General features: G+C 42.5%; 1 protein-coding gene across 1 annotated transcript in view; it reads left to right on the top strand.

Annotated features, from left to right (window-relative positions):
* Window positions 1–19,301, top strand: part of LOC126267772 (laminin subunit gamma-1-like) — a 133,815-nt gene that overhangs the window by 85,980 nt on the left and 28,534 nt on the right. The window contains exon 15 of the mRNA XM_049973077.1: window positions 3,835–3,993. Coding sequence (XP_049829034.1) covers window positions 3,835–3,993 — 159 coding nt within the window. The remainder of the gene's footprint in view (window positions 1–3,834; window positions 3,994–19,301) is intronic.

Genomic DNA, 19,301 nt, shown 5'->3' with positions numbered 1-19,301 from the left:
GAGCAGTTTGCCACATTGTTATGCAAACCGATGTTTTGACTATAGTTGAAAACTGACAAAATAGTGGTCTATGTAACAACATGACAACATGGTCACATAACCCAAAGTTTTTTATTGGAGATGACAGCAGCTACAGCAGCCTACCCTCACACGGTTTTGTTGACACATTGTAAGCTGCCCCAAGTGGAAGACCATGCATTGTGTGTATGTGTGTGTGTGTGTGTGTGTGTGTGTGTGTGTATTATTATACCAACCACCTGGCACACAGTATTAAAAGTAACGTTAGATGTTTTGAGTTCATAAATGCAGAACTGTGCTCTATGAAGAAACATAGTATTGCATGATCACAAATCAGTGATTCATTCATAGGATACTGGGAAAATGCAGCCCCCAAAACATCTGTACAACCCATTCCAGAATATTGCTCAATGTGTTGATATTCTTATCAGCCACCAGAGTGGTGCCATGAGCAACCCACTGTCGATGGTAGAGAATTACTACCAGTTATCACAGATATTAACAGCAACAATATTATGAAAAGGATAGTTGCTACTCACCATACAGCAGAAATGCTGAGTCACAGATAGGCCAACCAAAAAGACGGTTACAAAATTAGCTTTTGGCCAACAAGGCCTTCGCCAGGTGGGAGGGGTGAGAAGGAGACTGGGGCGGGGAGGGGGAAGAATAGCAGAATAGGAGTGGGAGACAATAAAGTGCTGCTTGTGGGAGCATACAGGGAAGAGGTTTAGAGAGGGTAGGGCAGCTAGGTGCGGTTGGGAGGTTAGATGGTGGATGTGTGGGGAGGGGGGGGGGGGGGCAGGGTTGTAGAAAAGGAGGATGGCAACAGGGAAGGGGATAGAGGGTACCCCTCCTTTCCTGCTAATGACCCCCCCCCCCCCCCCCTCTCCCCGTCCTCGTCTGCCATCTAACCTCTCAACTGCACCTAGCTGCCCTACCCTCTCTCCAACTTGTACCTGTATGCTCACACAAGCAGCACTTTATCATTCCCTACTCAGCCTCCTTCTTGCCCCTACCACCTGGTTGCATTTCCCATCATGCGCAGCTGCTCACAGTATGGACTCAGCAGCCAGAGACTGTAGTCATGTGTGTGTGAGTTGCATTTGCGCAAGTGTTCATGTGTGTATGTTCTATCTCCAACAAAGCCCCTGTTGACCAGAAACTAATTTTCTGACAGTATTTTTGGTGTGCCTATCTGCGATTAAGCATCTCAACTACATTGTGAGTAACAACTATTTTTTTCATAGTATTGTTACATCCCATCTGAGATATTAACAACAATGCACTGATCCACAGTGCAGAGTATTGTCATGTAGAAGAAGGTGTAATTAGATGAATGACAAACACTAATTTCACTTAATGAAGGTTAATTCAGCACTTGCACATACAAGAGTGCCCATAACACATACAGTATATATACAGCTACAGAACAGCCCAGTACAATGATTCTAGACATTTGTGGATAGTCCTAGAATGTATTTGAACTGAATATAGAAATTAAAATTGTACAGTCCAGATGAGTTTTGAAATCACGGCCCTCCATGCAACAGTTTAGTATCATAACCACCACACCACAGTGCTACTCAGATTCTTTTGCAACACTGCTCCCTTCTTAAGAGAACAGCATCATGGTGTTACGTCCTCCTAGTCCAGCAACAAGGTCATCGGTCCTGCATACTCCGACTCCTGACGATTGATTCTCGCCCTGATGGTGATCTTCTTAGAACTTCTTTTGCTGCTATGCTCTTCATCACCTTTCCACTTGTTGCCTGTTGCTGGAGCTTTGAATTTATCCTGGGTTGCACTATCCTTATAGGGATTCATTCGAAGGATATGGACCATATCTCTGATCTTTCGTCATCTTGTGTCGGGGTCGAAATCTTCAACTTCGTAAGTAACGTCAGACAACTGTCTTACAACCTTACAAGGTCCAAAGTAGCATCTGAAGAGCTTCTTAGAGACCAACCTTCTGAACAAGAGTGTAGATCCAGATGAGGTCACCAGGTCAGGATGTAATGGAAATGCAATGACCATCTTCGTAATCACCTCATGCCCATGCACCAGGAAAAATGGCATAAATCCTGTGGTGTCTTGTTTGGCAGTGTAGTAGACAAACGTCATGAAAGGTAGCACCTCATCACAGTTGCTCTGCTCAACATTGACGAACATTGATAGCATGTCAGCCAAGGTCTTATTAAGGCATTCAGTAAGCCTGGTAGTTTGTGGATGGTAGGCAGTCATAATGTGATGAGCAATGTTGCACTGACAGTTTATCTCTGTCACAAGTTTCGATTTGAAAACTTTCCCTTGATCCATAATTAGCGACCTTGAGGCACCATGTTTTACTACAATGTCTTCCATGATGCATTTGGCTACCTCAGAGACTTTGGCTGCTTTCACGGCTTTTGTAATGGCATAGCGTGTCAGATAATCAGTTCAAACAATAATACATCTATTGCCACTAGCAGATGTTGGAAATGATCTGAGTCGGTTAATCCCAACACACTGGAAAGGCATTTCAGCTGGTAGAATTGGTATGAATTGACTAGGTGGTTTCTGAGGAACTACCTTTCTCCTCTGGCACTCTCAACAGTGCAACACATAGTGATGGACACTCCTAAATGAATCTGGCCAGAAAAATCTCTTGCGGATTCTGTCGTATGTCTTAATAAATCCTAAATGTCCAGACTCTTCAGGTGTGTCATTGAACTTCTGTAGAACATCTATGTGCATGTGTTTAGGAATCAATGCTAGCCACCTCTTTCCAAATGGATCAAAGTTTTTCTTGCAAAGTAATCCCATTAACTACCTTTAATTGTCCTTTCACATCATCTGCCCAATTTAAGGCAAGCATAATTTGAGATATCTTGGCATCCTTCTTCTGCTCAGCAGAGAGATCCTAGAGTGCAGTGAGACAGTCACTATCTTCATCAAAGTCTTGATGGTCTTGCACAGGGTTTCTTGAGAGACAGTTAGCATCTTGGTGTTTTCTTCCACTATGGTAATATCATACTCTTGAAGACATAGTGCTCACCTGGCGAGTCGTCCTGTTGGATCCTTAAGACCTGTCAACCAGCCAAAATTGTTATATATTGAGAACCAGATGAGATGATGTATCCAATTTTCCAGCAGGGCAATGTTTAGGCTGATGACGGAGGTTTTCTTGTGTGGGAGCACTGCTGTCAGATAAAATGATGTCTATTACATTTGTTGTTGTTTTTCTCTGGGAAAAGAACAGGATTGTACTGTCCAATTGGTGCATCTACTTATTTGTCTTCAAAACTCTGCAGGTGAGCTACACTTTCAGCAAGACTGAGTCAGTCCATTGTTCCTGAACTGTTCTTTGCACAGTTCAAGGAACAATCAACAGGTGAGGCTGCTTATATGGTACTCCATGTCACCTCACCTAAATGCCCTCAAGGAAACTTAAGATACATCAGAGCAAACACTGTGCATCTTGGACTCAGCTCTGACCAGTCTCCATGACCTGTGGGTGGTGACCGAGTGGTCACATATCTCAATGACCCCTTTTGGTGTTTCATATAGTACGCACTATGATTGGCCACCACCATCATCAGGATAAAAGGACATGCTTCACACTGCTTGGCTATTGTACCTAATTAGCTACTCTTGAGTGCAACCCTTACCTTTGCATGTGAATGGTGACTTATTTCTATTTTTTATATTCAACTAATGGAAACTCTAGGCTGGAATAATCTTTTCAATATTAAGTATTTTAATGTTTATATTCATGAGATTATCATTATTTTTTAAATTAAAAAAATCAGACCAGTGTAATTCTGCCAACATTTTCAGGGAATCGCAAAAATTAATCGAGAGTCAGGTGCTGCCAAAGTGGAAGCAATAAGACTTTTTGATGAAGCTTATGCATTTTCCAGCCGTGTACGAGCAACTAAAGCTGATTTAACTGCTATTGAATATGCTGGAAACTCAAACAGAAATAAGATTGTACAGGTAAATTACAACCATTTTCATAAGAAAAAGTGTTAAACATAATTCTTTTAATAAAAATAGAGAGAAGAATTTAGGAGACATTGGGTGTGGAAGAAGGAAGAAGGGGGGGGGGGGGGGGGACAGGCAGTTGTAAATTAAAAATATACGTAGTCATCGTTGGTCATTTGTACATTAATTTGCCTGTGTGTTGTTCTGAATAGCCATAAATTTTGTAAAAATAACTTTTTATAAATTATTTACTAATTGCTTACATTAGGGATTGAAATGCAGAAAACTGAAGTAGTTGATTGATTTCAACTCTTCAAGAATTTACATTCATTTATGCCTTTACAAAAAATTAAAACCAGCAAAGATTTTGCAGTCCTGCGTCTATATTATTTTATTGTGGAATCTATGCAGTAAGATGTAATATTTAGTAGTGCGCATTGAATTTACTATAGCTTCTACCAGGATTGGCTAACAACACCGAAAATGTTAATACCTAGATGAAATTAAAAGTTGAAATTTATTTGCCCCTCTAGCTTAATGTAAATCCCTTTTACTATCTGCAAACATATTGTGTGGTATGTGATAGTGCCGAGATTTGCAATAATGTTAATAAAGAGGAATGTAGCAATGCCTGGCAGGTAGTGTGAGATGCTGCAGTGTGGCAGTTGGTATAATGCAACAAAATGACAGAAGAATTAATGACTGTAGTTTGTTGTGCACTATTATTAAACTGTATATGTTTAAAACATACACTTAGCATGGATTGTTTCTGCATTATTGTGGTACATTCTCTAGGCACAACTGCAGAAGTATGTATCCATTTTGCTAATGGTAAATTGACTCTTTAAAAAATAACAATTAAAAATGCAATCAGCACGTTCATTGTCAATTCCACTTCATTTATTTGCACTTGCTAACTTTACTTCTTCCATCTGAACACATTGTCTGTCACAAAAGCTTTAGTATTACTTTGTTTTTTAATAGTTTTAATATAAATGGTATTGGGTACCAGAACTTCCATAAATAATAGTTTTACAATTATTCATGTACCTAGCATATTGTGGCAGAAACAGATAATACATGAATATTAACAACAAAGAAATTAGTTGTACTGAAACAGGTATGCACTGAGTATGCAGGAACACACACATTTGTCCATTGATCTCTTTGTGACTTCACACCAATTGCAATTTGTTTTTGTCTTTCACTCATGTACTCCCTCAGATTTCATCTTGTTTCCCCTTATTTCATTTGTTTCATCATTTTAATGATTTTTTTTCATGTATTTGGGTGTTTTTTGCGAAAGTTTTTGTGTGTAATTTTACATTGTTTATGTATTTTTTTCACATTGTTTCCACCACCATGGATCCTTGCTTCCTCCATCTGCGTCAGTACAGGAAAGTTTCTTTATCCATAGCCAGAACCCAGACCCTCATACTGCTCCTGCATTGTTATTGCTCATAGAATCCTCCTAAATGGCCTTACCACCAAATTACCCATCTCCGGCTGCCATCCTTCCTTCCACAATGACCTCCATCAGTTCAGATTCCGCAAATTCTTAGCCCCACTGAGTGAGGTGGTGCAGTGGTTAGCACACTGGATTTGCACTTAGGAGGACAACAGTTCAAACCTGCATGCAGCCATCATGGTTTAGGTTTCCTTAGATTGCTTCAGTCAAATGCCGGCATGGTTTCTTCAAAAGGGCATGGCCAACTTCCTCTCCATCCTTCCCTAATCCAATGGGAATGATTACCTCACTGTTTGGTCCCCTTCTACAAACGAACCAGCCAACCAATCCTCAGCCCTCACCAACATAGTCTTGCAGAACCATACAATCAAGCCCAAACTTCCTTGCAATACCTTCTCTCCATCTGTATAACTTTCCTGCTATGCAATCCCAAATTCCTGTAGCCCTCAACACACAATGAAATGCTCACCCTCCATGAAGTAGAGCAACATGCACAATACCCCCTCAAAAAAAACCCTCCACCCTGCTCACTTCCTACTCCCACCTTGGACTACCACTGTCCACCATCTCTAAAACAACCCATACCTCCTCCATGTCCCCTCATAACTGACAAACTCTGTCTCGCAGACCTACTACATTTACCCCACCCTCCAAAACTCCTTCCCACCATGACAGAGAATCCAGAACCTTAACAGACCCTCAACAATGTCTTGAACCTTTCCTCCAAAAGCCTTAGCCCCACAGAAATATCAGTTCCAAAGGCCTCACCTTCACCTTCTGCCCACCTTCCCCACCCCTCACTCCACCCCAGATTCAATCATGAGGGCTTGTTAAAGGCCTTCTCTCCTTCTCCCATTCCCTACACTGAAAACACTTTTTTGTCACCTACTCTACCAATCTGACTCAACCAAAGATCAATGTTGAACCTGGCCTGACTCAGTTCACATCTCAATCCAACCATGTTCCACCATCTGTTAACTTTCCAGAATTTCTTAACCTCAAATCTTGCCTCATCATCATTCTCCAAATCCCTCAATATTCAAACTAATGATACATCACACAAATAACCGCAGTTCACCACCTAAAAACTGATCCAGACCTTATAATCCTATCTGCTGACAAAGGTCCACCACAGCTCCCTTGAATGCAAGGATTACCTGGTAGAAGGACTCCATCAGCTGTCAGATTCATCCACCCACAAAAACCCTGCCACATGACTCTGTTCCAGAAACCCAGCAGGATCTCCAGTCTCTCCTAAAATCCTTAGACCCATTCCAGAACTTCTCCTCGGAATCCATTTCTCTCCTCACCTCTACCACTCCCTGCACTCCTACCTTCTACATGCTTCCTAAAGTCCATGAATCCAACATCCCAGGATGGCCCATTGTGGCTGGTCACTGGCCACCACAGAGAGAATATCTGCTCTCGTAGACAACAGCCTATTACTGGCAACCTACACTCCTATATAAAAAAATATTAACCATTTCTTCTGCTGACTCTCCACAGTTTCTGTTCCTTTACCACACAGGCCCTGCTCGTCAGTATTGATGTCACCTCCCTTTACACTAACATACCTAATGTCCATGGCCTTACTGCTATTGAAACCTTTCCCAACACCTGGTGGATTCCAAACCAATAACCTCCTTCCTAGTTGCCATGACCAACTATATCCTCACCCACTATTACTTCTCCTTTGAAGGAATTACCTACAAACAAATTGGGGTATGGCTAAGGCTATGGCTATGGGCACCCACAGGACACTATCCTATGCTAACCTATTCATGGGCCATCTAGAGGAAGTCTTCCTGAACACCCAGAATCCTAAACCCCACACTAGGTTCAGATTCATTGATGACATCTTTGTGATCTGGAACGAGGATGAGGACACTCTCTCCACATTCCTCTAGAACCTCAACACCTTCTCTCCCATTTGCTTCGCCTAGACCTACACAACCCAACAACCTATTTTCCTCGCTGTTAACCTCTACTTCAAAGATGGCTTCATCAGTACCTCCTCCCATATAAAATCTACTAACCACCAGAAATACCTCCATTTTGAAAGCTGTCACCCATTGCATATGAAGAAGTTCACCAGATATGCAACAACCCATACCTCCCCCATGTCCTCTCATAGCTGACAAACCCTGTCTTGCAGACTACTAAATTTAACCCACCCTCCAAAACTCTCTCCTATCATACAGCCTATCCACCGATGGCCATCGCATCTGCAGTGACAAGTGTCCCTCTCAAAATACACCAAAGGTCTCACTGAGGCCTTTACATACCATGATTCCCCCGTCCCCTCTCAGCCTCGTGCAAAAGCAGATCTCCCATGCCTTACCTTCACAACCACCCACCTCCTCTCAACGTCCCACCATCTAGCCACAGAGGAGCATTCCCTTCATGACTCACTTCCACACAGGACTGGAGCAACTGAATTATATTCTCTGCCTTCACTACCTCTCATCATGGCCTGAAATGAGAAATGTCCTACCCACTATCCTTCCCACCCATCCCCACACTCGTATTCTGCTGTCCACCAAACATACACAATATCCTTGTCCATTCCTATACAACCCCTTGCCGCATGGCTCATATCCCTGTTGTAGACCTAGATGCAATACCTGTCCTATACATCCTCCCATCACCACCTACTCCAGTCTGGTCTCAAACATCACCTATCCCATCAAAGGCAGGGCTACCTGTGAAATCAGCTAAGCTGTAACAACTGTGCTGCATTCTACATGGGCATGACAACGAACAAGCTGTCTGTGTGCATGAATAGCTGCTGAAAAACTGTGTCCAAGAAACAACTGGACCATTTTGTTGCTGAGAAAACCCCCCAACACAATGTTCTCGATTTCAATGACTGCTTCACAGCCTAGGCCATCTGGATCCTCCTCACCAATACCAGCTTTTCTGAATTACGCAGGTGGGAACTTTCCCTGCAGTGTATCCCACATTCCCGTAACCCTCCTGGCCTCAACCTTCATTAGTCATTGTCCTTATCTATCTAGCCCATTCCTTGTCCCAATTCCAGCACTACACACCAATGCACCCAGTGTTTTACTTCTCTCCTTTTCTGATACACCCTCCTCTCTCCCCTGCCCTTCGTCTAACCAACTGACTGCACCTATCTGCCCTACCTTCTCTGTGCCTTGTCTCTGCGTGCTCTCCCAGCAGCACTTTACCATCCCCTACACTTACGAGACATTCCCCCCCCCCCCCCCCCTCTCCCCACCACAGTCTCTTCCTTACCCCTACCCAGTTGCCTCTCCCATCATGCACTGCTGTTTGTAGTCTGGCTTCAGCTGCCAGAGATGGTGGTCATGTGTGTGTGAGTTGCATTTACATGGATGTTTGTATGCCTGTTTTCTTCTGACAAAGGCCTTGTTGGCCGAAAGCTTATTTTGTGACAGCGTTTTAGTTGTACTTATCAGTGACTCAGCATCTCCGCTATATGGTGAGTAGCAACTATCTTTTCAAAATACTGTTAAATTCCATCTTGGATTTCCCATTGTTTGAAAAAGAAGGAAAAGTCATTGTATTGAAAGTGTTGAGGTTGTCTGCTCTGAACCAATAGCACTCAGATCCTTTTTTCTTCTTTGGATAAGTTTGTACAATTAATATGCACTTATGAAGTGAGGTGCAATAAATATCACTAATAAAAATAAACTAATCATTAATAAAAATGAAATAGTAGCACTAAAATTCCACAATGTAAGAAATAGGGACTAACTGTGTACCAACACACTGTGGAATAACAAAAGCATTTGGTCAGTAGATCACACGAACTTTAAAGGATAGGATAATCTTGGATAGGATACACACATTGCAAATGTCTCCAACTAGTTAAGTGTAACATTTTAACTAAAGAGATTGCTCAAAAATTGCTGTCACAGAAAATACCTAGAACAAAACTTTTTCTTTCTTTTCATTCTACATTAAATATGGTGTTCATTTTAGAGAAACACAGCATGCAGTGTAAAGCTTTTTCGGATGTGAGAAAGTTAAATTAGTAAACACTAATATAAAGTTTTAAAATCATATTGACGGGCATATTTAACCTCCCACTGCTTCTACAGCATAGAGAAATTCCTCAGGAAGTAATCCATGTAGATATCTATAGACTCTATAAATTTCCTAATTTTTGTTGTAACTGTATATTTCAAGGATGACGCTATACATGAAAGTCACAGATCAAGTACACAAAGTAAGATGCGTGTGCATGGTAACAGTCAAATCATAAGTGAGTCCGAGTCTAGTGGCCGCTGGCTGGCTGGCCGCTTAGATGGTGCTGCTGCTGCATGGCAGGCAGACAGCACAGCAAGTAGAGGACACGTGTAACTGCGCGGCGGCACTTTTAAAGATCGGCAAGCCACAAGACTTTTCCCCCCTTTGAAGTTTTTGCACAGGTCTTGATCGAGGTGGCCTGTAGGTTGCTAACATCCATAGGTGTTGTTTGACTAGCCATAAAGTCTTGAAGAGGAGGCTTCCCGTACGGACGGAAGTGTCACCGATGGTAACGGGTCGAGATGACAGGAGACTTGGGGGTTGAATCTGCCGGGGCCCTGGTCACCAATCTGCCCATTGCGGCAAGTCCGGTTGTTATATCAGGAGACATGGGCAATGTGTTGGTGTCCGTAGGAGTAGGAGGCCAGCAGAGTTGCTCCGACAGATGATAGTCATCTGGTTCCTGCATGGGCACGTCTCCTGGTGGCATCAATTCTTGTGCTGGCACTGATATGATTGTGAGCGGATTGTGTGACAAATAATGAGAGATTCCAGGATTCCGAGCATCAGGTAGAGCTGAAGGTGGTGTAGCGGCATCCGGAACAGGCGTTGCAAACAAGCCCGAAGCTGGTCCGAATGATGCACTGCAACACCCATGTCCATCTGGATTTCATACAGGCGTCAGACACGGTGTCGTAAGATGCAGCCAGGACTCCATTTTGGCCTCCTGCCACATCCCCATACCCATACAGGGCCACCAGCAGTGAACTGGCCAAGTGAAGGCCCCCTTGGCCGTGAGGTGGAAGGCCTCAGAAGATGAAGTAGCATGCAGGGCTGTTGGCCATGTAAGAGCTCAGCCAGGCTGTGGTCGCCCATGGGGGTGAAATGGTAAGAAGCCAAAAATTGGGAAGCACATCATCAGCAGCGGAAGAAGTCAGGAGTTTTCTCATCTGAGCCTAAAATGTGCAGACCAGTCGTTCAGCCTCACCGTTTGAGTGTGGATGGAATGGAGGGGCAGTGACATGCATAACGTCATGACGGGCACAAAAATCTGCAAAATCGGAAGAGGCAAATTGCAGACCATTATCAGTAACAAGAGTAGAAGGAAGGCCTTCCAAAGACAAAATGCGAGCTAGAGCATTTATGGTTGCCGGTGGTAGGCGATGTGCAACAGACAATGAAAGGAAAGTTAGAGTAGGCATCAATAACGAGAAGCCAATAAGTACCTAAAAAAGGTCCTGTGTAGTCAGCATGAATACGCTCCCAGGGCTTCTCAGGCAAAGGCCACGGTGACAAAGATGACTTCGGGGCGGTGGCATGTGATGCACAAGGGACGCAGGCAGCACCCTTGTGTGCAATTTCAGAGTCGATGCCAGGCCGCTACACATGATGGTAAACCACAGATTTTGTGTTAGAGACACCCCAGTGCCCTTGCTGAAGGAAGTGCAAGACCGAAGCATGCAAAGACGCAGGTACCACAACATGTGGCGAAGCATTGTCTGTGGAAAGGAGAATAACACCATCCCTAGCCGTGAGGCGGTAACCCAAAGCCTAGTAGTTCCGCAACGGATCAGAAGTCTTAGCAGATGGATGATCTGGCCAACTCTTCTGAATACAGTGTAAAACCTGGGAGAGTGTAGGGTCAGAACCCGAACGAGTAGCAGTTGCCAGCCAGTCCCCAGTGATGGGGAACCCATCCACAAGCCGCTGCTCGGCAACATCCAGGTGGAAACACAAAAGTTCGTCCCTATCGAATGCCAGATGAGGACCCATGGGAAGGGAAGACAGTGCATCAGCATTCGCATGTTGAGCTGTCAGCCGGAAATGAGTCTCATATTTGAGTAGAGATAAGTAAAGAGCCCAACACTGGAGGCGGTGTGCAGCCTTGTCGGGAAGTGACGTTGATGGATGAAACTAGGAAAGGAGTGGTTTGTGATCCGTAACAAGATGAAATTTGGATCCATAGAGAAAAACACCAACCTTATGAAGAACATAAATAATGGCCAAAGCTTCTTTTTCAATTTGAGAATACTTTGGTTGGGCATCTGTGAGCGTTTTAGAGGCATATACAATGGGTTGTTCAGAACCATCAGAAAAATGGTACGGAAGGACTGCACCAACCCATATTGAGAGGCGTCCATGGCAAGAACAAGATGTTGGCCAGGTCGATAAGTAGCCAGGCATGGGGCCTGTTTCAGCATAGTCTTTAATTTCTGGAAAGCCGCATCGCGTAACGTGAACTAGTGAAAAGGCACGTTTTTATGCAACAGGCGATACGACGGCCAAGCCATCAAAGCAGCAGATGGTAAAAACCTGTGATAGTATGCTATTTTCCCCAAGAAGGCCTGCAGTTCCTTAACAGATGTAGGGCGAGGAAGGGCATGGATTGCAGTGACAGTTTGCTGAAGCAGACGAATACCATCCCGAGAGAGTTGAAACCCCAAGTACGTGATAGATGGCTGAAAAAATTTTGATTTCTGAAGATTACATTTAAGACCAGCAGTCTGTAAGACATGAAAAAGTGTGTGGAGATTCTGAAGATGTTCTTCAGTGGTGGATCCAGTGACAACAATGTTGCCCATGTAATTTATACACCGAGGGACAGGGAGGAATAATTGCTCCAAGAATCGCTGAAAGAGAGCAGGGGCGCTGGCACCCCAAATAGCAATCATTGGTATTGACAGAGGCCAAAAGGTGTGTTAAGGACCAGGAACTGCTGGGAAGCAGCGTCGAGAGGAAGTTGATGATAAGCTTCTGACAGGTGAAGTTTAGAAAAATACTGGTCTCCAGCAAGTTTAGTGAACAATTCTTCAGGTCGAGGCATAGGGTAAGTGTCGTTAAGGCATTGAGCATTTACAGTGGCTTAGAAATTGCCACAGAGACGATAATCACCATTGGGCTTAGCAATGACAATGACAGGAGAGGACCATTCACAGAAAGTGACAGGAAGCCAGACTCGTGAAGCAGTGAGAGCCACAGAAATGGGCCGAGACTGAAAAAACTTAGGACGAGCAGTGGGTTTGGGAAAGATAGGAGCTTCAAAGTCGTTTGCACAGCATAACCCAGGAGAAGAAAGGGACAAAAATGTCATCGACAAGGAATCCAAGTGAGCACAGAGACGATACTCACAGAGTGATCTATGGAGAACCCAAAAACGCGAAAGGCATCAAAACCAAAAAGATTCTCCACGTTACTGTGGTCGACCACAAATATGGGAACAGTGCGAACGACAGATTTCTAAGATACCTCAGCATCAAATTGTCCCAGAGAGAAATCTTCTGTTTATTGTAAGTCCATAATTGCCTAGTGACAAGTGACAGGCTTGGAGAACCCAACTGAAGATATGTCTGAGAATTGATGATAGTGGCAGCAGAACCCGTATCCACCTGCATGCAAACATCCCTAGTATTTGGACAGTGAGGAACAACTTCCCTGAAAGGGAAGAAGTACAATTGACAGACAACACAGAATCAGAATCTGCACCATGTTCATGAACTTCGTGTATGCAGTCGGATTTGCAAATGGATGACACATGACCTTTTTTTCTGCATTTGTGACACATGGCCCAATGTTGGGGACAATCCTCTTGTTAATGTTTCATAAAACACCGCGGACTTGAAGGAAGTTGCCGTGGGTTTTGCTACAGTTTCTTAGAGGTTTGTTTACAGATAGGCCGAGGCTGCGCTAGGGAGCATACTGCAGCCTTGGCGGCCGGTGAGGAGATGCCACATGCTTCATCAACAGTGCACAGAGGTTGTATTTCCCCCGACGTCACCCCTTGCCTCTATTTGCACTCAGCGGTGCGAGAAATTTCAAAAGACTGAGTGATGGATAGGACTTCATCTAGAGTCGATGGATAGGACTTCATCGGGAGTCGGATTTGCCAACTGAAGGGCACATTGCCTAACTTCTTTTCGGGCATTGACCGGATAATAGCATCTCATACCATGGAATTGGCATAGGATTCCTTGTGAACTTCAGTAACAAATTGACACTTTCTATTGAGGCCGTGAAGTTCAGCAGCCCAAGCACGACAGGATTGATTCTTTTGTTTTTGACAGTGATAAAAGGCAACACGGGAAGCTACCACATGCGTATGCTTTTGAAAATAGGCAGACAGAAGTGAGCCCATTTCAGCAAAGGACAAAGATGCAGGATCTTTCAAAGGTATCAATTGCGACAACAACCGATACATTTGAGGTGAAACCCATGAAAGGAACAGAGACTTACATGTTTGTTCATCCACGACATAAAATGCCAAGAAGTGCTGTCGAAGACGTTTTTCATAATCAGACCAGTCTTTCGCCATCTCATCGTAAGGAGGAAAAGGAGGTATAGACATCGACAAGAGACTCCCCCGCATTGGATGCCACGATGAAATCACGAATCACATTTGTGAGAAGCGATTGCTGTTCTATGAGACCTTACAATAGTTGCTCTAAAGTAGCCATGGAAACACATGGGTCAATGATGAAAAAGAAAAATTCACTAGCTCATCACCAATTGTTATAACTTCAAGTTGAACAAATATATTTCAAGGACAATTCAATACATGAAAGTGAGAGATCAAGTAAATAAAGTAAGGCGTGTGTACACTTCAACAGTCAAATCATAACTGAGTCCGAGTCTAGCGGCCGCTGGGTGGCTAGCCGCTGAGGTGCTGCTGCTGCTGCTGCTGCATGGCTGGCAGACAGCGCCGCATGTAGAGGATGCACGTAACTGCACAGCGGCTCTCTGAAAGATCGGTGAGGTACAACAGTAACCTTCAGAATTTTCTACATGCCAATTTTGTAATGACTGTAAATTTAGGAGTGGTACTAAATAAATTTAATTTTATTGGTATAAAAGCTGCTACTTCTTTATGTGCATATAAATAACTTATAGAAAGTAATCTAACATTATGTACTGAAATTGTAAACTGTTGTATTTATGCAGTTGCAAAATACTGTATGTACCCATACTATCATTAAAAAATGTGTGTCTCTCTTATCACTTCACAAATGACTTGTTCCATAGCTGACTATACCGTGTACATGAAATGATGAAAGAGTATCAAGAAAATATGAAACAAAGCTGATGGCTGGCGACTTTTCCATTTGACACATATCCTTCATAATCAAATATAACATTCATAGCTCATCTATCCAGAGTGTTTAATAAGGATGTCAGCTTTGAAATTACACTTAGCATGATGTGTAGAAGTAAAAATTCTGAAAAATGATGGAGTAGAATACACATATGTAATGATTATGACAATTTATTGGACTATGTAATACATGTCAGTAGGTGATTATGGGAAAAAGATGGTTCAATTTTGTGTAACCATGTGCTCTCTGCTGGATGGTATGCTGTTATTTGTATTGAAATCTTTCTCAACTATTTATACTGCAGAATTAATTTTTGCATTCACAGCATGTTTTGCAGGTTTGTAATTATGAACACGAGAATTAGTGATTACTGCTAAGAAGCAGTAAAGGGAAAGAGAGATGAAAGTAAATTGTATGAGCTATCTAACAAGTTACTTTAAGCCCCATGTTGTCCATAACAGTCTCCATAAGGCAATCTTGACACAAATAATATAATTTTGCAGGAAATACCTGGGGAACCTGTGAGTGATAGAGAATGCAAAGCAATTTTTCCAGTTATGAGGCGGGCTGAAGGAGAGAACAAGTCAACTGATATGATTTACAAACAGTCTAAAGAAGTTTTTAGGTATGTCTTATAAACTGTTAATGCCAAAGTAAATGATTACATAGAGAGAGAGATGAAAGCAGTATGTGGACAGAATGTGAGGTGAAAAACTACCCAAACAAATGGTTAATAAGAATCCTAAAGGACAAACACACTTACTTAGGTAGACCAAGAAAATAAAGGTAATAAACTACGTAAAACTGGTACATGCACGTGTTTAATCCCTGTTACATTATGCTATGATAATATATTATGAATTAAAATAAAACTCATGCTTTGCAGATAGGATTAGACTGGTAAGGTTGCAGATGGGTGGGTGTGTCTATTTCAAGAATATGACTGCTTCTGGCTTAATAATTTTCACTGATTCTGAACTGATGCTATGAAATGTGAGGTTTATAAGATAATCAGTCAAGAGTGTCAATCCTGCTACACTGGACAGGCTGGGAGTACTAGGCTCAGAGAACACCATTGAAACTGGAGAGAAAAGAAGCCACATTCGTCTTTTGTTGAACATAACTTAAACAAAAATTATGAATAATAATAGGTGTAGGCATCCTACACTTAGAGGGAAAAGGTGCAAAGCTCACTCAGTTAAAAATTAACATTTACTATTGTGTGAGCAGACCCAGACCAATTATTAACCTCTATCAGACAATGTTACAACCTCAACTTATGTGAAAAACCTTGGTGCCTTAATACATAAACAGATAGTGACACAAATTCCTATTCCTGTGCATGAAGCTCTACTCCAGTGTATGTTTATTCATAGTTATTTAATATGCTGTCCTAATTAATTTTGTAAAATACCCATGTAACTATGTCAAAAAATGTTATCATGCACTGAGAAATCCTTACAATTATTTAGTGGGAAAAGCTTGAAATAATATACTTTAATGTGAGATGCACAGCAGAATTATTCATGTGATGAGATGTGAAAGTGTTAAAGAAAGTGTATCTCCCCTCAATAACTGTAGGAAGGCAAGACAAACAAGCCAACATAAATCTTATTATTAGCCACACTGAAATGTGCTGCAAATTCATCTATCAATATAAGTTTGAGAGAATTTAATATTTCAGGATCAGTTAATGTTCCTTCAAGGGCTACAAGAGAAGGACAGTAGTACATCAAATGTGATGCTTTGAGAAAGATAAGACATAATAAGAAAAAAATGAAGTTTAGTAAATGCAAAAGGCATAATCAATGTACAATGAAATATGAGAGGTAACTAAATATACTGATGAGCAAAGAGGGAGAGATCTTATCACACTATATGTAGAATGTAAATTTTACTAAGTGATCTCCAGATAAGAGGTCATCTCAGATCAAACAGAGACAGACTGCTGTATCTAACAATGGAATACAATACCTACATGTGAGGAACAAAATGCATCTTTGCACTATGACTACCAACTTAAAAAAAAGAAAAGAACACCAGACAGAGGTCAATGTAATACACTATATGATTGAAATTAGAGCATCATACCTACTTCACAAATCATTTCTGCCATGTATTAATCAATTAATGATGGTTCACAGAATTTGAAAATGTCCCCATATTTCTTGTTACAAACACAAACATTTAAAGTCTTTCACCTTCGTACAAGTTTACAGCTTCAGATGAAGCCATTGGCTCAAAGTCCACAACAGAATACCTCAGCACAGCTTCTAGTTTGTTATTGTTTAGGAAGTTAGATGATTATATTGGATATCTTGAAATGCCCCTTCATTGTGGTCACAAAAAGAACAAAACATTCAGCTTCACTGTTTTCTTTTTGCATTGCATATCAAAGGCACAACTCTGACTCAGGTTAGACTTTGAGAGTTGTTTCCTGCTACAAAATGTCTCTGACTGATTCTTGTAATAAAAACTACATATGTCAAGCTATATCATAATACACTGTGGTGATGCACTACTATGTGTCTGTGCTCACCACTCTCCTGCTCTAGCAGACAATCTTGCACTATAACAGATGATGTGTTGCCCAGAAAAATTGCACTGTGAACTGTATGCATCTGAGGACAAGAATTTTCTGTACCATGTGCCACTTTGACACTCTGCACATGGTTTCTTCCATAAAGCATGCTACAGGAAATATCCCCAACTCTCAGCTCTTCCCAATTCAGTGCAGAGCTGTCCACATGACAAGTGCAGTGATTGATGTTCCTTTGGTGTTAAGTTTATGTTCATGTTACTTCATTATCAAAACTTAACAGCTTGATGCAGTGCTCCTAGATAAGAGCATGACCCTTGAAGACATCACTGACGAGTTGGTTGTGTGTGTCTGTAAAACTAGCTGCACTGCAGGTTTCTGTGATGCCTGTGGAGAACTAGTAGGTGAGATTGGTGCCATACTCAAGGGGAACATTATTTAGCACCTGCCACACAGATTTGCATCCTGAGTGTGTAGTATCCCCATCACAGAGCTTGTTAAATTATAGCAAGTGCGACAGGATCCACCTCTCTTTGTGAGCTACCAGCATACCACTGTGGCTGCTAGAGGCTGAAATCCCCAACTGTGTTAGATTAGCTTCGTTTATAGTACCTCAAGTTCATTTATTTGTATTTTTTATTTGCCTTTGTCACTGTGTTAGATTAGCTTCACTTCTGGCACCTCAAGTTGGTTAATTTGTATTTTGCTTTGATCACCATTTCAGATTAGATACACTGAAAGTACCTACAAGTTCACTTTTTTAATTTGCATATTTCCTTGATCACTGTGTTTGATTGGCCCCTTTTTCCTGTATGTTAAACACATTAATGTTGTTTCTCTTGTTGTCTTAAAATACTGTGTAAACTGATACCGCCTCCTGGTGCAACCCTATCTGACTGCCCAGCTCATGAATGCTACTGATTCCAGCCAGTCTGCCCTAGGTTTCATCCTTTGATGACAACCATCTGCCAGGTTCCAGGCAGTTGCTGGCATTCTTTTCCATGAAGCTGTCTGACCCACAGCAGAGCTAGGCGGGGTACATCTTTAAGCTTCTTGTTGTCTATGAAGCGGCCAACTACTTCCACCCCTTGATGGAAGGACACCTCTTCATGATCTTGACTGACCACCACCCACTTATGACAGGGTTTTGTCAAAAGGAGGGCACTTAGAATTCCCCTAAGCAGTTCTTTCATCAGGAGTAAATAGGTCCATTCACAACCAACATATATCACATGGCAGGCATCGATAATATCATCACCGACTGCCTCAGCTGCTCCTGCGCTCTCACTGCCCCCCTCAACTACACTGGTATGGCTGCCATCAAGGCAGACATTCCTGAGCTGCTAAGACTGCGGAGAGGCCAAATGCTGGCCTCAGCCTCTAATAGCACACAGTTCCTGATACAAACGTAAATGTTAGGTGGAAACTTTTGGGTGACTTCCGGCCAACTCCACAGAGTGTATCTGCACCTGCACCCCCCCCCCCCCCCCACCCCCCCACCCCCCAAGCGCTCAAGACTTCAACAAGGTGGCATTCAAACACTTCCAAGACCTGTCACATCCTGGCACCTGTGGCCCTCATGTGGGAGCATTTCATCTGGCCCAACATTCAATGAGACTATACTGATTGGGCTCACACCTGCATCTCATGCAGCACTTGTTCCAGTTGACCATCGTTATTCACATGTACATAACTGACATTGTAGGCCCCCTTCCAATGCCAAACAACCACCAGAACATCCTCACCATAGTTAAGAGGTACAATCTGTGGCCAAAAGCCATGTTACTGCCTGACATCATGGTGGATACAGTGGGAAAGGCTATCATGGTCAATTGGGTCTTGAATTTTGGATACCCCAGACACATGATGATGGACCACAGATGACAATTCACATCTTGCCTGTTTGAACAAAACCTGTGGTATGCTCGTCCATTTTGTTACTAGTTACCACCTTTGACTTATGGTGTGGTGGAAAGACACTGCATGATCCTAA

The sequence above is a fragment of the Schistocerca gregaria genome, chromosome 4 (assembly GCF_023897955.1).
Source record: "Schistocerca gregaria isolate iqSchGreg1 chromosome 4, iqSchGreg1.2, whole genome shotgun sequence".
NCBI classification, from domain to species: Eukaryota; Metazoa; Arthropoda; class Insecta; order Orthoptera; family Acrididae; genus Schistocerca; species Schistocerca gregaria.
The sequence above is the reverse complement of the archived record's forward strand: the minus strand, read 5'-3'. Positions and strand labels throughout refer to the sequence as shown.